This window comes from Ochotona princeps, chromosome 5 (genome assembly GCF_030435755.1).
Source record: "Ochotona princeps isolate mOchPri1 chromosome 5, mOchPri1.hap1, whole genome shotgun sequence".
Lineage (NCBI taxonomy): Eukaryota > Metazoa > Chordata > Mammalia > Lagomorpha > Ochotonidae > Ochotona > Ochotona princeps.
The window spans coordinates 91,866,653-91,886,450 of NC_080836.1; the positions used below are offsets into that span (position 1 = coordinate 91,866,653).

Below are 19,798 nucleotides of genomic sequence, written 5' to 3' on the forward strand. Positions count from 1 at the left end.
CTGTTCCGTAGTGCCGGCCTTGTGGTGTTAACAGAATCCAGGTTTCGAACTCCAGGAGCACACGCGCTCGGTTCCCGGGACATCTGGTGCGGCTCCTGAGGGCGCGGACACGTCTATGTGGTCAGTTTTTGCCGGGGCTTTGGAGCACGGGTAACGAAACGCGATCGGCTAGGCAACTTTGCTGGATTCGATTTAAGAGGGAGCCGGGTACTCCTATATTTCACTTTTGGGATTGGATACCAATAGTTTGGGAGGAAGAGGGTCCGGTAATTAATGCCGAGCCAACTTATGTTAGCAGGTGGAGGGGAACCGGAAGGGATCAAGTTCTTCGCACCCTGGAGAACTCTTGCTTCATTTCCTCTGTCTGTCCCATATTCCGCTTCTCAGTGATCCCTGCTCAGTCATGTCGCCAGCTCTGGCTGCAGCCCCGGCTCCCGCATGGGTCTCCCTGTTTGACCTCAGCGCCGACGCTCCTGTCCTGCGAGGAGTGAACCTTTTGAGCCGCGCGGCAGGGGATGCTCTGGACACAGCTCCGCGCACCTCCTGCCCAGGTATCTTGGAAGGTTGGGGTGGACTCCTGGGGAACGTGATGGGGCTCCTCCTCCAACGGGGGGGGGAGGGGACACGTGCTTCCTGGCATTTTCCCCCACCCCCAGCCTAGATATCCACGTTGACTTTTCTCTACTGAGTAAACTGTCAGAAGTGTGTTCTCTGGGTGAGTTTCCAGCCCCCTCAGATGCTGCTGGAGCTCTTTGGACATTGCTTATGTCTCTTCACGTTAACCTTTTTTATTTTACACTTGGGGAAAAAGACATCATTTTCAAATTCCTTGATAATATTTGAAATTGAACTGGACTCCAAATCATTCCTTTTTGCTGACTATAACTATATATTACTACCTTTATCATTTTTTTTTACAACATATAGATGTGTTCTGTGGCACCTCTTTTTAAACTGCCCAGGATACTTGGAAATGTAAGCTTAAAAAGCCGAAAGGTAAATTTTGTACAGTTAAAAAGTTTTAAAAATAGACCTTACCAGAAATGATTTTACTTTGGCTAATTTAGGTACACTATTTGATGTATACTCCTCCAAACATCTTTGCATGTATGATCATGTGGAGATAAGCATGTTTCTTGTATGAAGTAGCTATCAGGCCATCAATTGCTTTACTAGATTGTAAGTCCCTGAAAGGCAGGGGGCATGTTATCTCATCCCTGTATATCGGACACGCAGTGCAACTCTAGGCCTGTGGGACAGCCTTGCTTTCTACCTCCGGTTATCCTTGTTTAGGTTTAGGGGAGAGTACACGCCCTGAACAAAAAAAAACACTCCATGCTCCCCAGGATGTTTCGGAGAAGTTATTTTGTGTAACCTGTAACCAGACCTTCCAGAACCAGCAGGAACAGGTAAAAGGCCAAGGTTGCCAGGATTAATGTTAGAAGCAAAAGTATAACAGTGGTGGGGAGGAGGCAGACAGTGGTCTGAAGTTCTATGCTTTGGCTCAGGTGGTCGGTGTCACCTGTCGTGGCTAATATACAGGCCAGGCTGTAGTCTGTTGCCCTCTTCTTTTTATCCCAGAGAGAACATTATAAGCTTGACTGGCACCGGTTTAACCTAAAGCAGCGTCTCAGGAACAAACCTGTCCTGTCTGCCTTGGACTTTGAAAAGTGGAGTTCCACAGGTGATGACTGATGGCAGACCAGAGTGGGATTAGGATTGATGGGGGGTGAGTGGAGGGTGGAAGAAAATGTAGGAGTTTGAAGAAAGATCAGAGTTAGGGCATCAAATGTGTGTATGTCCTGCTGACTGTTCTCAGGAGATCTTTCCAGCATCTCAGGATCTGAAGAATCGGACTCTGCCAGCGAAGAGGACTGCCAGGCACCAGAGGAGGAGAGAGCTAAATCCAAGAAGCAGAACCGACCCCGAGGATTCCCTTCACACCGGGTTCTTTTTCAAAATGCCCAGGGCCAGTTTCTGCTTGCCTACCGCTGTGTCCTAGGCCCTCGCCAGGTAAGTCACTCAATCCCAGCCTTCTCTCCTATTGGGTGTGGATATCACACTTGACAGTGCAGTCGTGGTGTGAAACTGGTTTAAATCTTAGGAGTGACTAGCTGTCATGCAGTTAAGTGTGGAAAATCTGTCTGTGTTTGAACTGTGGTCCTGGCTATGTCTTCTCCTAGCCTCACATTTCCCATTCATACAGTTTAAAGAAGCCTTGGGGTGCTTGTGTTAAACAAAGGAGCACATATGGAGCACTTAGTGCTTGCAGGTGGTTTCTTGCTGTAACAGAATGTGACAGAGATATTCTGCTGCTTCTTTGTTATCCAGGTGCCCCCAGCAGAGGAGGAACTGCTGCTTAAAAACCTGCAAGGTGGAGGTCCCCCACATTGCGTGGTCCTCATGGCCGCAGCAGGGCATTTTGCTGGTGCCATTTTCCGAGGGTAAGGGGATGCTGCCTGCCTGGGGTGAGGGTAAAAAGGATCCTGTTGGTTTGGGAGTGTACCTGGGCTCCAGCACTGAGTCTGTACTGTTTACAGAAGAGAAGTGGTGACACATAAAACCTTTCATCGCTACACAGTGCGGGCTAAGCGTGGCACAGCCCAGGGCCTCCGGGATGCCCGTGGTGCAGCCCCCCGCTCAGCAGGAGCCAGCCTGCGGCGCTACAATGAAGCCACATTGAGACAGGTGAGTGAGGTGCCCAGATCTTGCTGTTCCTCCCTTTGTGATTGTCATTTCAGTTCACTCAATATTACAGTCCAAGAGGTTTTTGACTCCTGTACCTTCCCAGCTCCTCTTATGTCTGGCTACAGTCTAAAATTATCTAGTGAAGATATGCAGGGCTGAGAAGCTGTCTTCTCCAGGAGGTTCGTGAGCTGCTGGCAGGGCCAGACTGGGCGAAGGCCCTGGAGGAGACTGACACCATACTGCTCCGTGCGCCTTCCTCTGGTGGCTCCTTGTTCTTTGGAGGCCAGGGGGCGCCCTTGCGAAAGGGTGATCCCAGACTTTGGGCTATCCCGTTGGCCACACGCAGACCCACCTTTGGAGAGGTACAGCGTACATTCCAGAAGCTGACCACCTTGCATGTCCATGGTGAGTCTTTTGATGTAGATCCCCAGTCCCCCTGGGCCTTGCTGTACTGTTCAACCTTAGCCGTGTTCTCACGGGATTCTGTAGCCCACAGACGGTAGCTCTGTATTCACTTCCTTGAGAAGCCTGGGCAGGATGCTCTTCAGTTATGTTCTAGAAAGGTCTTTTGTTGTATGATAGGAGAAGACCCTCGGGAGCTAGTCAGGCTGCCCTCAACTCCAGCACATTGGAAAACGGCAAGAGCAGAGAGAAAGGAGGCTGCTGAGAAAGAAAGCGAGGCTCCCAGGGATGAAGGTGAGGCCCTCGGGCAGAATGAATGAGGGTTTGAGCACCATTTGGCAATTGTCCTTGTAACGTAGTGGTGAATGGGTCATAATTAACCCACCTCCCAGTTTATAGATGGGCTATCACACAACACATATACCCACCCCCACCTCAGGGCCTGCTCCTCAAATGGCAATTTCTGAGACATGGTTTATAACCTTTCCAAGTCTGTTACCTCTTCTGTTCACAGTTCTGTGAAAAGTCTTAGCCTGCACTAAATGCTTATGTGTGTAGCCTGAATCCCCCATCACTTATCTGTCTTAGCGGATGCTGTGGATGTGGGCTGACAGGTGCTTTTATGTTTTCCTCTATCATACAGAATCCAAAGGATGCTCATCGGAAGAGTTCAGGGACAAAATAAAAACAACTTCATTTCAGAGTGATCTAGATGGTTTGCTTATTGTTCGTTAGATGGATCTGACATGTCAGGCCTTTTTCTAGGTTCAGGGTCAGAGGAAGAAGACAGCTCCCAGGTAGAGCTGGAGCTAGTGGAGTTGACTCTGGGGACCTTGGATCTTCGTGAGTTCGAGGTATTGCCCAAGCAGAGGCGGCGAAAAAGGAAAAAGGAGGGAAGTCGAGGCCAGGAGGCTCTTCTCCAGCAGCTCCCTCAAGATGAGCCCACCTCGCAGTCAGCACAGACCATGGTAGCCCCCTCAGAGCCTTCGCAGGATGAAGCTGAAGCCCACAGTCAGCCAAGCCTCTGGGAAGTGCTGTTAGCTGCTTGTCGAGCTGGAGATGTTGGAGTGCTGACGCTGCACTTAGCCGCCAGCCCTACAGACCCAGGAATTAGGTCTCTACTTAATGTCCCCTCTGGCCCTGGTGGTTCTACTCTTTTGCACGCCGCAGCTGCAGCTGGAAGAGGCTTGGTGGTCCGTCTGCTGTTGGAGGCAGGTGCTGACCCCACCGTGCAGTAAGTGGGGGTCCTCGTCCTGAACCATCTGGGACTAGAGAAGAGAAGCTGAAGGCTAATGTTGCATTGGCTACTTGGCGGTATTCCCTTGATCTGGTTGGGCAATGTCAGGAAAGGCAGAAGGCAAGCTGAACCTGTCGCTTTGGGTTTTTGCACACAGAGACTCATGTGGCCGGCCACCTTATACTGTAGCTGCTGACAAATCGACACGTAATGAGTTCCGAAGGTTCATGGAGAAGAATCCAGAAGCCTGTGATTACCGTAAGGCTCAGGTTAGCTGGGAAGATAGGGGGAAGTGCTGTGTGGGAAGGCATTGCAGAGCCCAGCTAGAGTTGCTGCTCCTTGCAGTTTCACAAAGGATGGCTCATGGGGGTCTCAGCTAGCTCTTCTGGCGATCTTCTAGGTGCCAGGGCCACTGACTGCGGAAATGGAGGCTCGCCGGGCTTCCCGAAAGAAGGAGCAGAAGGCAGCCCGGCGGCAACGGGAGGACCAGCGGCGGGAGCAGCGGGAGCAGGAGCAGCGGGAACAGGAAGCGCGGATGCAATTTGCTGCCCTCAGTGACCGGGAGAAGGTGAGGCTGCATGGACAGTTCCACAGCAAGGCCACATTGCAGGTGTGATCCCTGCCCCAATGTGCAGCTGACACTTCTTGCAGTCCCCGTTCACTGCTGCGGCCCTATCTTTAACCTAACTTCTCTTTCTCTAGAGAGCTCTAGCTGCAGAGCGCCGCCTCGCTGCCCAGTTGGGAGTCCCCAGCCCTCTGACTCCTGACTCTACAGCTGGCAATGTTCGGTATGAGGCAAGGGACTGAGTGATGGGGTGGACTCGAATGCAGGGACCATCTGGGGGAAGTGAAATGAGTGCCCATACAGTATGCAGAAGAGTTGTTGAAGGACTTAGAGATGTTCTGGAATCTGTGGGGTTCAGAGATGGCAGGGGATGGAGAAAAGAGCTGGACTGCCCTGGAATGTTCTAGAGTACCTGTGCAACCATTCTTCTTCCTCTTGTGCAGACGCTGTTGGAATTGTGGGGCATCCCTCCAAGGCCTCATTCCCTTTCACTACCTCGACTTTTCTTTCTGCTCCACTCGTTGCCTCCAGCATCATCGCTGTCAGGCTGGGAAGCCATCTTCCTGAGTTCTTACAACTTCCAAGTGGGGCCAACTCTACATCCTGAAAGGGGCCTACCTACAGCAGCCCAAGGTGTCATCTCCTCCCCAAGACAGAGAGTATATGGAAAATCAGGGGCAGGGACTCAGGAACCAGGGCAAAGACAGAGCTACAGAGTGTGCTGGAGCTGGTACTGTCTCTGGAACTTTAATCACAATAAAGGCTGGCAAAGAGACTGCACTCAGACTTACATTCAGAGGCATTTTGGCCTTTGGTTCCTTAGGGTCACTGTGGCCAAGAAAGGGTCCTGCTCACTCCATGTCCAAGGTCCAAGGGTCACCTTTGCTTTCAGTGCCCACTTAACTGCATTGGTTCTGAGGCGCTTTGGGCCTCAACAGAGAGAGAATAGATGTATGTTGTATGTGTTGTGCTATTGAGGATGGGTTTATCCAGAAATTCGATCAGAGGTTCGGGAGGCACGTTTTCTAACTCCAGCACTGTGATTTTGTTGATGCCTCCCCTAGGAAAAAGCAGGGGTCTTGGCACATAGAGGGTCTCTTGTGGCCCCTGCTTTGTCCAGTACCGGCCCAAGTTAAACCCGTTGATCCAGACTTGGCCCTGAGAGGCGGGAAGAGAGAGGAAGAAAAGTCAGTTCTTCAGGGGAGGGAATCGAATCTGAGGAGTCATTGCTTCTCTCCTGCTCCTTCCATGATAGTTCTCTTATAACACCTCCCACTACCACTACAACCATGAGCAATACCGCAATACCTTGGTCCATCCAGGTAGATAGAGAAATGTGTCCCCAATTGGACCTGCAGCTGGGAATGTTGTAGAGTAGAAGATGGGGCCAGAGGGAGTTTGAGGTTTTGTCCCTTTCCGTAAGTGGAGGGGAAACCACCACTTTACAAGCTTATCGACATTCAGAGGGAACATCATCCACTCAGTAAGGATTACTTGCCCCAGAATGGGTGGCTGTAATAGGCCCTGTGGAGAAGGCAAATGAAGAGTCATCACTCACTGGACTCTTGGGCCTACTATCCCGCAGCAACCTTGTATATGATTGGTAGCCATCTTGAGATCCCCAGCAAGCCACTGTTTTCTGCTTAACTCTTAAATGACATGGCTCTTGTTCAACTTACATTAGGCCTCTAGTTTTCCAGGGGAGTTATGCAATAAGACTACTAAAGGGAGGGGAAAGACAAAGCTCACCTTGAAGTCGCTGCTATTAGATCCGAAACTGAGTCTCCCCATGTTTTCCAACAGGATGTCCAATTTAGCTCCCAATCCCCCCATCAAAAACAGTTGGTGTTTTATATTTCGTTCTAAAACACCTTGGAACACCTATGAGTGAGAGATGTACTTTATGAAAGGAAGGGCTCAGATTGGCAGTAAGCCACAGGTTACAACAACAGCATCCCACATTGAAGTGTTGGTTTGAGTCCTGGCTGCTCTGCTTTTGATCCAACTCCCTGCTAATGTGCTTGGGAAGGCAGCAGAGGATGGTATGGGTACTTAGGCCTCTGCCACCCTGGGAGGCCAGGATGGAATTCTTGGCTTCTGTCTTTGGCCTGGCCCAGGCCTAGCTGTTGTGGCCATTTGGAAAATGAACTAGCAGGTAGACGATCTCTGTTATTCTTTTTCTTTCTTTCTTTTTTAGAATAGACTCAGCATTCAATTTTTGGTCATAGCACAGGAAGTTTAATTTGGAGGGCAGAAAAAAATGTAGCCACCTATCAGTTTTCTTTATTCCTAAACTTTGTCATCCCAGATTAACCCTAGCCTATGCTCAACTCTGCAAATGTGAACAAGCAAGTAGGAAAGGGTGCTGGGGAGAGGAAGGAATTGGGGCCGACAATTAGGTTCTCACCCCATCCACCATAACATAGGCACGGTCATGGATTCCATTATTTGGTACCCACAGTGGTGTTGGCTCAAAAACGGAATGGGTCAGATAGGTCCGATACAACATGAAACCGCGGTCCTGGATATGGAAGAATGAGCACTTTAAAATAAACTTCGAGGTGGTAAGAAAGGAAATCATGATGCAAATGGGTAGCCAGAAGCAGCGTTCAGGTACAGCTCTGGAGGGCAGTTGCCATCCCTGCCAGTTAGAGGCTTACCTAACTTACCTGCTTGACAGCCTCGAAGCTCAGTGGAAAGACTGAATGGATGGGTCCTTCAGGGCAGAGAAAATCTAGGAAAGCCAGCAAATCTCCATCCTTTTAGGAGAAGAGTAAAGAATCAGAGAAGGAAGGAAGTTTCTGGATAGGGCAGGCTGGGGTATTTACAAAGAACAGAATCTGAAAAGACATGCAACTTACCAGGTACAGAGTCAAAGGTCCCAGTGTCATCTTGGGGCTTGGAGGAGGTAACGGTCCCAAGGGAACTTCCTGGAACTAAGCCCGCATTCTCTCAGGAGCAATGGGGTCACCACAGGAACAACCCCAAGGCTCTAGAGTAGGGCCCGGAAAGGGCTTTAGAGGGCATGAAGATCCTACAATTTTGCACTTGCTTAAGTGTGCCTCTCCCACGGGGGAGTGGGAAATGTTTGACCACCACCAAATTGGGGCACTCCTCCCTGCCTCACCCTTCCCCTAACGCCCAAATTAATAAGACTGGAATTTCAGGAAGTAGTAGGGCACCTTGCTGATGACATTTCGGATAGCAAGAAGTTTAGGTGTGGGGTCTCCTGCTTCAGATATGGGTGCATCATAATCATAGCTGGTAGTAATTGGGAGGAAGCGTCCCTTGTCATCAGCACCTGGAGTTGAACCAATTAAGACAGCTTTCAGATAACTGGTACTAAGCAAAGAGCATCATATGGGAAAGTGCCAGCAGAATGGACAGTGCTGATCATGTGCAGCCCTGCTTTGACACCAGAGACCTTCTAGACTCACCATTCCAGTAACCAAAGTTGGTACCTCCATGGAACATGTACCTGAGGGGAGAGTAAGGGGGAAAGGTATAAACTGACACACTGAATCCTGAATCTTAACTTTCAGCCCCAGCTTCCATTGCAGGTTCATGCTGGCCCCAGCAGCACAAGTTACATGTTCACACTGGCTCCCAATTTGAGCATGTTCTCCAGTCCTTTGGTTACAGCTTGAATAGACCGCGTGGAATGATTCTGGCCCCAGTAATCCAGCCAACCTGTGTAGTACTCAGAGTTGACCTAGGGTGTGAAATGAGAACTGTGAGGAAGATGATCCACTGACCCACTCCCAGTCCCAGTTCTCAGTTAGACTTCCTTCCTCTCTAGTTCCTCACCAATGGGCCACGGGGTTCATACTTCCGAAGCAAATTAAAGATTCTGGTCATGTTGTCAGCTGCAGAAAGGAGCAAAGGCAAAAGATAAGTAGCACAGAGGGGGTGCCCTGCCCCAGACTCCACTCCTAACCCTTGTTCAGGGGACCTGGGCCAAAATCTACAGTGCTATAGAGTCCCTGGAGGGAGCCACATTTGAGTCCTTCTGGTCCATCTGTAGTGAAGAGCAAGATATCGTCTCCAAGCAATGCACGGAAGAGTCCAGCCAAGTGCCTCATGTAGTGCAAGTCACAGGCCTTGTAGCTACCATATTCATTCTCCACCTGTCAAGGGAAAAGAAAGTGGAGCCCAGTCAGGAGACGTATAAGGTCAAAGGTCCCTTGTATTTCCTTCTGCTTGCCCAATCAACTTCCCATTTATACCTGAATGCTAATGATGTTGCCCCCATTGTGGTAGAGAAATGGATATATCTTGGGCAGCAAGACCTTGAACCAGGAATCCACGGCAGCAAGGAAATCTAAAGGAAGAAGCATGACTCTGCTCATTAGTGGCCAGCACCACCTCCACAACCCTCTGCCCCAGCATCCTTACTAGATATTTCAGTGCTACCTAGATCCTGGGCTGTAATTTCCAACCCACCCGCCCACATCTAAACTTGGGAAGCAGTGACACAGAGGAACTTTGAACCCTAAGCACATGCACATCTGCATATCAATGGAATTTGAACACAGAAGACCTTGTATGTAAGGGCCAGTGAAGTGGTGCAGGGAGTTAACTCATTGAGACACATTCCATATGTGTGCTTGTCTGAGTCCTGGCTGTTCTACTTCTAATCCAGCTCCCTGGAAATGTGCCTTGGAAAGCAGCAGAAGGCCCAAGTGCTTGCACCCCTAGCACCCATATAGATGGAAGATTTTCTGTCTTTCTCCCACTCTCCTTACTCTGCTTTTCAAATTCTTTAAAAGCAAACAAAAAGGCCCAGAATATAAAGCTCCTATGTAATCAAGCTACATGCTTATGATAAAATATTTTGGGATCATTAGCTGTTAGATGGACTTTAATTCCCTAATGGAAATGGATGCGATTACCTAAGGCATGAGAATAAACACAAACATCCAAGGACTGAACCCTGGTAACTCCACCCTCCCACCCCAGCACTTAACAGAAAGAAAAGAACAGCTAAGAGACTGAGGAGAAGTGGTCAGGAAGACTGGGTGGGTGGGTGGGGGTGGTTCAGGGGCAGTGACTGATAAGTGAGGCTATCATGAAAGCTGGGAGAAGTGTGTGTATTTCAAAGGAGAGCCAGACAGGAAGCAGGGCCACCAGGACCAGAACCAGCACCCACATGGGTTCCAAGCATGGGCAAGGCGAGGACCCCAGCCACTAGACTACTGCACCGGGCCCCAGAATGATCATTTTAAGAGGAATAAATCTTATAAAATCATCCCCTTTCTCTAATGACTTGTTATTTGCACCAGAGATGAAATCTAAACACTGACATATGGGGCATTCTCCAAGATGAATTTTTTTTACATATTTATTCATTGGGGGCCCAGTGGCGTGGCCTAGCGGCTAAAGTCCTCGCCTTGAACACGCCGGGATCCCATGTGGGTGCCGGTTCTAATCCTGGCAGCTCCACTTCCCACCCAGCTCCCTGCTTGTAGCCTGGGAAAGCAGTCAAGAACGGCCCAAAGCTTTGGGACCCTGCACCCGCATGGGAGACCTAGAAGAGGTTCCTGCTTCCTGGCATTGGATCAGTGCAGCACCGGCCGTTGCGGCTCACTTGGGGAGTGAATCATAGGACAGAAGATCTTCCTCTCTGTCTCTCCTCCCTGTATATCTGACTTTGTAATAAAAAGAATAAATAAATCTTTAAAAAATTTATTCATTGGAAAGAGATACACAGAGAGAAGGAGACACACAGAGAAAGATCTTCTGTTCACTGATTCACTCCCCAAGTGGTCACAACAGCCAGAGCTGAGCTGATCAGGAGCCAGGAGCTTCCTCTGGGTCTCCCATGCAGGTGCAGGGTCCTAAGGCCTTTGGCCATACTCTGCTGCTTTCCAGGCCACAAGCAGGGAGATGTATGGGAAGTGGTACAGCAGGATACGAACTGGCATCCATATGGGGTCCTGGCAGATGCAAGGCAAGAATTTAGGCACTAGGCTATTGTGAGGTACCATCTTTTCTTTCTCCCCATTGGTTCCCCAAGTGATGCATGTCTCAGTGTCAATGACTGAAAAACATCTTTAGACTCTTGGCTTTCATATTTGTGGTATTTAGCTCAGACCACTCTGGGAAGTTCCACACTACACATTCAAATGCCTCTTTAATATCTTTACCTGAGTGAGATAGGCTAGAAATTTAATATGACCAGAATAAAACTTTTCTCTCCAGAGCTGCTCACCTGCCACATACTCTTCTCTACCTTCTCCATACATCTATATACCATCATCACCCTCTTGGCTCACCAGAAACTATTCCTTTCCCAACCTTACCCACATAGCCCCATTCCTCCTCTTCCATTTAAAAAAAAAAAAAATCCTGCTGGCTTTAACTCCTGAACCATATCTCAGTTCTTCCCTCTTTCCATCACCATTGCCTTAGTCCAAGCACCATCATCTCTTCTTTTTAAAAATTAATTTTACTTTTAATATTGTTTCATAGTTGAGAGGGATATACAGCCATGTAGGCCTCTGATTAGGGTGGGGAAGGTCAGGTATAGAGAAAGGTGGGTAGAACTTATGTTTCTTTTCCCTCTCCCCTTCCCTCCCCTCTCCTCCCCTCCCCTCCCCTCCCCTCTCCTCTCCTCCCATCCCCTCTCCTCCCCTCCCCTCCCCTCTCCTCTCCTGTCCTGTCCTCCCCTCTCCTCTCCTCTCCTCTCTTCTCCTCTCCTGTGCTGGCAGGGCAGGAAGGTTAGAGGACTATTTCTTGCTGTTAAACTACATCAGCATACAGGATGGGGGTGGCCCTTTGCAGGCACCATCATCTCTATCCTTAACTACAGTGATGGTCTCCCAATTGATTTCTTCCTTTCCACCTATACTCCCTGAATCTAGTTTCTATCCCTCAGCTAAAGTGATATCAATACCAAGTCAGATCATGTCATACCTCTGGTTAGATTTTGTTATGACTTTTACTAGCAATATAACATAAACATCTTACAATGGTCTATAAGACCCAGAACCAACTGTCTCATGTCATCTTTGATTTTCCTATCTCCCTTACCTGCTTTACTCCAGTTACCTCCCTCTTCTGTGAACTCCTCAATCATGCCAGTTTATTTCTCATCTCTGAACCTTAAAATGTATTGTTCCTTCTACCAAGAAGGTTCTTGCTTCACTCTTAACAAGATCTAGCAGTCACCTGAAGGTTCACCTCAGAGTTTACCCTTATGCTACACCTAGAAGAGGTCCTATCTGTCACTATCTCAACTCATTATATTACTAATTTTTGCATAGTATTATTACAGTTTGCCATACTTTCACATGTAAGGTTTTTCTCTTTAAATTATTTCTTTCACTATGTTACAAACTGCGTGGCATAGGGACTGGATCTGTGAAGTCCCAGCTTTTAGTAACCTACTGATGATACAGGAAACAATCAATAGTTTTAAGGAATGGCCCCCGATTTGGGGATGCTCTGTCCTGGTTCTGGCACCCAAAGGACCCGATTTTTGTTATTGTTGGCTCGTTTTCCTTGTTGCATCTTTTGTTTCAACTCACCTGGATCTGAGGTTCTCAGATGAATTTTAGGTTTTCGAAGCAACCATGATGGGAGACCTCCCTGACAACAAAGAAGCATGCAGATCATGTTATTTTGGGGTGGGTGGGGGATGTTGAAAGGGAAGGAGTAGAGTACAGTGCAGGAAATAGCTCTGGAGTGTGGGCAAATGAGAGTAGTCTAGAAACTCCACAGGGCCTTTTCCAGCTAACTCACCATCTCCCACTCCGCACAGATGTAAGGTCCTGGTCTCAGGATGACCAGCAGTTTCGCTTTAGATGCCTCATTCAGAAAGGCAACGAGGTCCCGGCTGCCATTAAAGTTATAGACCCCTGGCTCTGGCTCATGGTAGTTCCAGGGCACGTAACTGAGAAAAGAAGAGGTTAAGGAGGCCCGGGGTATGGAGAAGCTGGGGAGGACCAAAGGAAACTTCAGGAAGCAGCTGGAATGAGTTCCTGGCCCTCTCTTTCCCACCCCTTGGCCATGGAGCCCCGGAACTCTAAAACGGGTCCTTTTCAAACCCAGCCATGCTTGCGCTGCAGAGCCCCATTCTAACCAGGAGGTGGTGATGGTTTGCCCTGTCCCTCCGTGGCTCTAGAGAGCCCCTCTTACAACTGGACAGCATTGAGACCGCTCAGTCGCATCTTGTACAGCCGGTCTGCCCAAAGCACGCGAGGGACCCGAAAGTAGTGCAGGCTGCCGGACACGTAGCGGAATGGGGCCCCGTCCAAGAGGAATCTGTCGTGTTCCCGATCCACCACAAACGACCGAGCGTCTGCCTGCCAAGGCCAAGAGACGGGGCTCAGCAGAGGTCTGGGAGGAGGAACCAGCCCTGAGTTGCTTTGCAGTGGCTTTGACTTTCTCTCATCTGCCGGAACTGACCCCGCCTCACCGCACCCGGGCCAGCTGGTTCCACCCTTTCTTCTTACCTGGGACAACAGCAGCGACAGGAGCGACAGGAGCAGAGAGGGAAAACAGGGAGCCTTCTTCCGAGCCATGGCGCTTTCAAGGCTCCTCTCTCCTAGTCAGAGGTCTGACGGTCACGTGTCAGATTCCTGGGAGGGAACCTCAGCGAGCAAGGGGGCGGAGACCACCTCTGGCTGCCAGGCAGTCTGCCAGGACTGCAGCCTGCAGCCCGCCCAAGACCCCACTAACTTGTAAAAATCCTCTACATCTTGCCATTCTGAGTGCAGCCTGGAGCCAGCTTCCTTAACATTAACTGGGAGCTGGTTAGAAATGCACTCTTAGGGGCCCAGCGGCGTGGCCTAGCGGCTAAAGTCCTCGCCTTGAAAGCCCCGGGATCCCATATGGGCGCCGGTTCTAATCCCGGCAGCTCCACTTCCCATCCAGCCTCCTGCTTGTAGCCTGGGAAAGCAGTAGAGGATGGCCCAAAGATTTGGGACCCTGCACCCGCGTGGGAGACCTGGAAGAGGTTCCAGGTTCCTGACTTCGGATCGGCGCGCACCGGCCGTTGCGGCTCACTTGGGGAGTGAATCATCGGACGGAAGATCTTCCTCTCTCTCTGTCTCTCCTCCTTTCTGTATATCTGACTTTGTAATAAAATAAATAAATCTTAAAAAAAAAGAAATGCACTCTCAGGTCCTACCTCACACTTTACAGAAGCAGAATGTATGTATGTGTGTGTTTAAAGATTTATTTTTATTGGTAAGGCAGACGTATAGAGAAGGAGACACAGAGAGAAAGATCTTCTATCCACTGGTTCGCTCCCTAGTGGCCACAGCAGCTGGTGCTGAGCCGATCCAAAGCCAGGAGCCAGGAGCTAGGGGCTTTTTCCAGGTCTCCCACATGGGTGCAGGGTCCCAAGGCTTTGAGTCATCCTCTACTGCTTTCCCAGGCTACAAGCAGGAGGCTGGATGGGAAGTAGAGTAGCCAGGACAAGAGTCAGCACATATATGGAGTTCTGGTGCTTGAAGGGGGAAGATTAGCCAATCGAACCCTCACTGGACCCAGAATGTGTGTTTTTAAGATTTCCCAGGGACACTGGAGACAAAGAAGCAGGGTCTTAACTAAACTAGACTCCTTGAAGATCAGGAATGCCTTGTCTACCTGGGACCCTCAGCATCAAGCACAGGGCCCTCCACATAGCAGGTTAAATCTGTAAGAAAATGGTTGGGGCAGGGGAGGGCTGGTACAGTGGCTCAACTGGATAATCTTCCACCTCCAAGTACTGGCATATTACATGGGCACTGATTCATGTCCCGGCTGCAACATTTCCCATCTAGCTCCCTGTTTGTGGCCTGGGAAAGCAGCACAGGATGGTCCAAAGCCTTGGGATCCTATACCCATATGGGAAACCCAGAAGTTCCTGACTTAAGATTGGTTCAGCTCTGGCCATTGTGTCCATTTGGGGAGTGAACCAGTAGATGGAAGAGCTTTCTATGTCTCTCCTCTCTGTAAATCAGCCTTTCCAGTGAAAATAAATAAATCTTAACAACAATGACAAAAGAAAAAGGAAGAAGGAAGGATGAACAAACGAACATATGGGTTCACAGTCCAGGAAAATCCAAAGCAAACCCTCATGGTGATCAGGACCTTAGCAGCAAAAGTCACAAGATGAGCCCTTTCCCTAGAAAACCCTGCTTCAAAAGCCAATCCTGACCACTCCCTCCTCTCTGGAAGTGCACCCCTTTTACACTTACGTCCCTGCCCCCCATTTAGGCAAGAGATGTCTGAGGCAATTCCTTGATGCCAAGGCTGGAGAATCCGGGGATTCCCAATGAGGCCGCCCTCAGAGTCCAAGACCTGGACTGTGAGGATCAGGGCGGTGGTGACACTGAGGGTTATGCACCAGACACTGTGCTAAACACATGACATCCCAATCTTCAAGCGATGCCACGAAGCAACAACCATGAAGGACATAAATATTAAGCTGCCCATCTGAGCTCACACTACTAGCTTAGTAGAGTCAGTAAGTAGTCTGGCCTCACGATGGATGCCCTTAGTCTGAGGTACTATTTATTTCATGTACTTTGCAGCCACAAAAAGCTAGGATCCAAGAAGTTAAACAGCCTGCCCCAGCACACACAGACCCCATTTAGAAACTGTCAGGTTCCTGAGCTTTTAACCATTGAGACAAGGGTGGTGGGATATTGGACTAGGTTGTCCCCAGCCTGCCGCCTCCCTGGATCCCCCGTTAGGGGCTGGACTGTGGTTAGGCACTTTCTGGCTCCAGGGCACGGGCAGTGAGAGTCCTCCTACCTCCGACATTGGGAGATGGAGATCCTGGGGGCCTCGGGCCGAGCCCGGATTTGTAAGAGCCTGCGTTTTGACCCCCACTGAAGCCCAGGTAGAGGAAACCCTCACCCAGGTCTTGCGACCCGTCCACCGGCAGGTCTAGCCCGCCTCCGGCCTCTTAGTTCCACACCCCGACATCCTCTCGAAGCCCAGCAGTTGCTAGGATACCACGGGCCGTTACATTGGCGCGGATTGATGATGTAATCACTGTTTCCGGTTTCTGGCTGCGTTCCTTCCCTAGCCAGGTCAGTGTGAGGAGGTCCGGCTAGTGGACTGCTGACTCTGTGTTCCGAGGCTGGGACTGGGTTCTACAAGCGGTGGGCCGGAAGCCCGCGCGTCCTCGGGAACTACCCTGTTCCCTCCCTCCTGTGCGCGGCCCCACGGGCTCGGGAAAAGGGGCCGCCCAAAGGCGGGCTGGGATTGGAGGAAGCTGCGTGAGGCTTTGAGGCACCTGACTCCAGGCTTTTCGGAGCTGGCGTGGCCAGGACCCTTTTTCTTTAGACGGAAATCTAGGGTCTGAGACCTGGGTCTGAACGCTCCGCCTTGATCCTTCAGCGGTTGGAAGGATCGAGCTGGAGCCGCGACCCTGCCGTTGTTTTCCTTCCAGCATGAACCTCTGGGCCCGCCGCGCCTGGCCTGGAAGAAGAGCTCTCTCACCCTGGACACGTCCCTTAGCAGCTTCAGCTCGTCCTTGAGGAGGATGTTGGAGACATCATGGGCCACGCGCTTTGTATCTGCTCCCGGGGAACTGTCCTCATTGACAATAAGCGCTACCTCTTCATCCAGAAGCTGGGGGAAGGGTGAGTTTTTGGAAATCACCGAAGCCCCAGACAGCAACGTCCAGCACAGACTCGGGGGCTCAGGATTTTTTTTTCACCCAGTCATTTAGCTCACCTGACCCTTCCTAGCTGCTTGGTAGTTTAGAAAGCAGGTTCTGGAACCTCCTAGAACCATGCGATGTGATCTTGATGAGCCCTCAACTGTCTGCTTGATGGAGATGCTTATCACACCCAGCTGATGGAGTTGGGAGGAGTGGATGAGATAATGAATTTTGAATGTCCTGTGTGGTGCCTGGTTCCTAAGCACTGCGTGCATGTCCACAGCCCTACCTTAGGGCCACGGGACCTCAGGGATTCCTATGCCCCCTCTTGAGGAGCTTCAAGCTTCTTTTACAGCCACGTCTTTGGGAGGGTTTTGACTGAATGGAAGAGCCACCTCCTTGCCGTCTACCCCCCACATCAGAGACAGGTGGGGGATGACCATGGCCCTTCCCTGACCCTTTGGCCCACAGCGGGTTCAGCTATGTGGACCTAGTGGAGGGGTTACATGATGGACACTTCTACGCCCTGAAGCGAATCCTGTGTCATGAGCAGCAAGACCGAGAGGACGCCCAGCGAGAAGCAGACATGCATCGCCTCTTCCATCACCCCAACATCCTGCGCCTTGTGGCCTACTGTCTGAGGGAGCGGGATGCCAAGCATGAGGCCTGGCTGCTGCTGCCCTTCTTTAAGGTCAGAAATATTCCTGGCTATGGAGAGAGCTGCCTACCAGGGGGCCTGTGTGAACACTCCAGCAAGTTGGGAAGCAGGGGCCATGCCCTGATTTGGCCACTTGGGCTTTGAGCTTTAGAGGAAGTCCATGTGACTGGGGTTTGGGGTCAGTGTGTGTGTTTGGAGGGGGAGGGTCAGAGGGAAAGGAGCAGAACCCAGAGACGAGAAGTTCCAGAAACATCCACCTCATCCCACCCTTGCTGTGGGAAAACTTGTATTGCAGAGGGGTACACTGTGGACTGAGATTGAAAGGCTCAAGGACAAAGGCAACTTCCTGACTGAGGATCAAATTCTTCAGCTACTGCTGGGCATCTGCAGAGGCCTCGAGGCCATTCATGCCAAGGGTTATGCCCACAGGTCAGTGGCAGGGCCCCATGTTCTTGTGGGGCCAAGAGCAAGAGCCTCACGAGAAACAGGGTGCGTCTCTGTGTTTCTTCCAAGAGACAGCCCCTGGAATTTTTGTTTTATTCTTTGGTTCCCTGGGATTCTGGCTTATGTGTCCTTTCTACTTCCCTGCAAGAGACCTGAAACCCACCAACATCTTGCTTGGAGATGAAGGGCAGCCAGTTTTAATGGACTTGGGTTCCATGAACCAAGCGTGCATCCATGTGGAGGGATCCCGCCAGGCGCTGACCCTGCAAGTAAGAGCCTTTGAGTCCCTGTACCCACCTGTTCTGCATCCCTGCCTCTAATGTCACACAGCCACATTTGGCCCCTTGATTGTGGCCTGTGCCCTATTTTTTGAGCTCGGTTCCTATTGTAGGACTGGGCAGCCCAGCGGTGCACCATCTCCTACCGGGCCCCAGAGCTCTTCTCCGTGCAGAGTCACTGTGTTATTGATGAGCGCACTGATGTCTGGGTGAGGAGCATGGGGGGGTGGGGTGATCTGCATGGGGAGGGGTGTGACTCTGTAAGTAGGTCTTTGGTTTCTGTTGCAAGAAGCCTCAGGAACCAGTGTGTTGCCATCCCTTTCAACTTCCTTCCTGGGAACTGTTACTGACACTGTACTCAATTCAGGAAGTGGTCCAACTCCCATCCGGTAAGGGCTGCAGAAGCCTCTAGCTTCCCCGAGTCCTGGGAGTGCCATGTGTTCTTTTTAGCTTGTGTAGGCTCCTCTCACCACAAAAGGGAAAATCATTTCCATTGATCCTCTCTCAGGGACTAATCAAGTTCATGTTTAGTCCCTAGGCTGTGTGCTTTATGCCATGATGTTTGGGGAAGGTCCGTATGACATGGTGTTCCAGAAGGGTGACAGCGTGGCCCTTGCTGTGCAGAACCAACTCAGCATTCCACAGAGCCCCAGGTGAAAACAAGAAGAGGGGCCTGAGCCTTTCAGAGGCCTCCATGGCATTCGCCTACTCAGCTACCCTTAGCCACATTATAGGTGTCTTCTACTCACCCTGAGCCTCTTCCCCCACAGGCATTCATCAGCATTGCGGCAGCTGCTGGCTTCCATGATGACTGTGGACCCACAGCAGCGCCCTCATGTCCCTCTCCTCCTCAGTCAGTTGGAGGCATTGCAGCCCACAGCGCTTGGCCAGCACACTACCCAGATCTGAACAGCCCAGTGTCTGCATTGAGAAGGTGGCCCCTCTCGTGCCTTGGGAAGAGGCTCCTATCCTGCAATGGAATCTCCATCTGTTCTATTCAGGATCACTCTTCTATAGTTAGGAGCTGGGGTGGGGACAGTCATCTCAATCTCACATCTTTTCCTCTGCTCTCTTAACACCCAGGGTTCCTAATTCCCCAGCCCAATCAAGGGGCCTGACTTCTTCAGGGGTGGGCATGGAGGAAGGAGAAGGGAAGCCGAGAGAATGTGCTACTTGGGTCTAAGCATGACTGCTTAATTCACATCATGTTCTGCCTCCAAGTCTGGGAGCAGGAGAATGTATCAACAGAAGAATAAAGTGAAGCAGGTCGGAGTGGCTGTTAGTCTCTGTGTTCCTGGAGAGAAGGTTCCAAGAGAAGCCTTAGAGTCAGCAGTTGGTGTGACTTTACATTCCTAGTAAGGGGGCAGGTGTTCTTACCTTAGATCTGACTAGTTGGCTATGGGCATTTTTTCTATCTCATCATAGTCAAAAGCTGAAAGCTGCTGTGGCTTTTGCTGTCTGTCATCTATGCCAAGAATTGGGGCCAGGGCGCCATGAAAGTTCTCAGCCAGTTCCTTCTTTCCTTTACTCCCGGGATGGGTAGCTTAGTCAAAGCAGCCCAGCCGGTTTGCCAGGTAAGAGCATTTGGGTGGGGACACCTGAGGAAGCTCTGGAGCTACACAACAGGTCTCCCATCCTCAGCCTGGGGGCAGGGGTGTGTGTGGAGCGGTTGCCCCATTCCACTCCCCCTCCCCCAGGTTCTGGCTCACACATGGTTAATGATTAATGAGGCCAGTGTGGCATGGCAGAATCCAGCAGCCACTTCCTGCCTTCTCTGATAAGTAAACAGGGGCCTGGTCTTAGCTGAGCTTGGAACTTGTTCCTCCGGGAAGGGCACTGCGTCCCTGTCCCCAAGTCACCAGGGAGGGAGAGCCAAGGGTAGGGTTGATATATCTAATTCTAGTGAGGGAGACTTCCTCCCCTA

General features: G+C 50.6%; 3 protein-coding genes across 10 annotated transcripts; 2 read left to right on the plus strand and 1 right to left on the minus strand.

Annotated features, from left to right (window-relative positions):
* Positions 1 to 48: 48 nt before the first annotated feature.
* ANKZF1 (ankyrin repeat and zinc finger peptidyl tRNA hydrolase 1) lies at positions 49 to 5,667 on the plus strand. Of its 4 annotated transcripts, none has more exons than XR_009245502.1 (14): positions 49 to 150; positions 388 to 551; positions 1,294 to 1,409; positions 1,582 to 1,684; positions 1,820 to 2,013; positions 2,332 to 2,444; positions 2,541 to 2,688; positions 2,865 to 3,093; positions 3,271 to 3,384; positions 3,856 to 4,324; positions 4,485 to 4,585; positions 4,728 to 4,895; positions 5,030 to 5,115; positions 5,336 to 5,387. XR_009245502.1 is itself a non-coding variant. In XM_058665034.1 (14 exons), the coding sequence occupies exons 1-14, from the start codon at positions 116 to 118 to the stop codon at positions 5,457 to 5,459; spliced, it is 2,175 nt and encodes a 724-aa protein (XP_058521017.1). In that variant the 5' UTR covers positions 53 to 115; the 3' UTR covers positions 5,460 to 5,667. The 4 variants fall into 4 exon arrangements, 3 of the variants coding, with proteins under 3 accessions (XP_058521018.1, XP_058521019.1, XP_058521017.1); XM_058665034.1 differs by having other exon boundaries at positions 53 to 150; positions 4,485 to 4,596; positions 5,336 to 5,667; XM_058665035.1 differs by lacking the exon at positions 5,030 to 5,115 and having other exon boundaries at positions 5,336 to 5,471.
* On the minus strand, positions 5,620 to 15,785 carry GLB1L (galactosidase beta 1 like). 4 transcript variants are annotated; one of them, XM_004576811.3, is made up of 17 exons: positions 15,744 to 15,785; positions 13,349 to 13,474; positions 13,032 to 13,198; positions 12,636 to 12,786; positions 12,422 to 12,482; positions 9,119 to 9,213; positions 8,845 to 9,019; positions 8,700 to 8,758; positions 8,483 to 8,604; positions 8,330 to 8,370; positions 8,075 to 8,193; positions 7,754 to 7,828; positions 7,562 to 7,651; positions 7,300 to 7,413; positions 6,642 to 6,773; positions 6,201 to 6,416; positions 5,620 to 6,050 (listed from the first exon to the last, which is right to left on the minus strand). In XM_004576811.3, exons 2-17 carry the CDS (start codon positions 13,415 to 13,417, stop codon positions 5,781 to 5,783), a joined length of 1,956 nt encoding a protein of 651 aa, XP_004576868.2. In that variant the 5' UTR covers positions 13,418 to 13,474; positions 15,744 to 15,785; the 3' UTR covers positions 5,620 to 5,780. The 4 variants fall into 4 exon arrangements, with proteins under 4 accessions (XP_004576868.2, XP_058521021.1, XP_058521020.1 ...); XM_058665038.1 differs by lacking the exon at positions 13,349 to 13,474 and having other exon boundaries at positions 7,754 to 7,822; positions 15,639 to 15,779; XM_058665037.1 differs by lacking the exon at positions 13,349 to 13,474 and having other exon boundaries at positions 15,639 to 15,779.
* Positions 15,786 to 15,914: 129 nt separating this feature from the next.
* STK16 (serine/threonine kinase 16) lies at positions 15,915 to 19,151 on the plus strand. 2 transcript variants are annotated; one of them, XM_004576810.4, is made up of 7 exons: positions 15,916 to 16,474; positions 16,966 to 17,185; positions 17,448 to 17,581; positions 17,745 to 17,865; positions 17,988 to 18,083; positions 18,406 to 18,527; positions 18,645 to 19,151. In XM_004576810.4, exons 1-7 carry the CDS (start codon positions 16,389 to 16,391, stop codon positions 18,781 to 18,783), a joined length of 918 nt encoding a protein of 305 aa, XP_004576867.2. In that variant the 5' UTR covers positions 15,916 to 16,388; the 3' UTR covers positions 18,784 to 19,151. The 2 variants fall into 2 exon arrangements, with proteins under 2 accessions (XP_036348973.2, XP_004576867.2); XM_036493080.2 differs by lacking the exon at positions 17,988 to 18,083 and having other exon boundaries at positions 15,915 to 16,474.
* The last annotated feature ends 647 nt before the right edge of the window (positions 19,152 to 19,798 follow it).

Bases quoted from the DNA above. Each gene is read 5' to 3' on its own strand.
- ANKZF1 (XM_058665034.1), top strand. From the start codon at position 116: ATGTGGTCAGTTTTTGCCGGGGCTTTGGAGCACGG. The intron at 552-1,293 runs GTATCTTGGAAG...ATCCTTGTTTAG, and splicing joins TCCGCGCACCTCCTGCCCAG to GTTTAGGGGAGAGTACACGC. The intron at 1,410-1,581 runs GTAAAAGGCCAA...TTTTTATCCCAG, and splicing joins TCCAGAACCAGCAGGAACAG to AGAGAACATTATAAGCTTGA.
- GLB1L (XM_004576811.3), bottom strand. From the start codon at position 13,417: ATGGCTCGGAAGAAGGCTCCCTGTTTTCCCTCTCTGCTCCTGTCGCTC. The intron at 13,199-13,348 runs GTAAGAAGAAAG...TGGCCTTGGCAG, and splicing joins TGTCGCTGCTGTTGTCCCAG to GCAGACGCTCGGTCGTTTGT. The intron at 8,759-8,844 runs GTCCCCTGAACA...TCCTTTCTGCAG, and splicing joins CACTGTAGATTTTGGCCCAG to CTGACAACATGACCAGAATC.
- STK16 (XM_004576810.4), top strand. From the start codon at position 16,389: ATGGGCCACGCGCTTTGTATCTGCTCCCGGGGAACTGTCCTCATTGAC. The intron at 17,186-17,447 runs GTCAGAAATATT...CTTGTATTGCAG, and splicing joins TGCTGCTGCCCTTCTTTAAG to AGGGGTACACTGTGGACTGA. The intron at 17,582-17,744 runs GTCAGTGGCAGG...CTTCCCTGCAAG, and splicing joins GCCAAGGGTTATGCCCACAG to AGACCTGAAACCCACCAACA.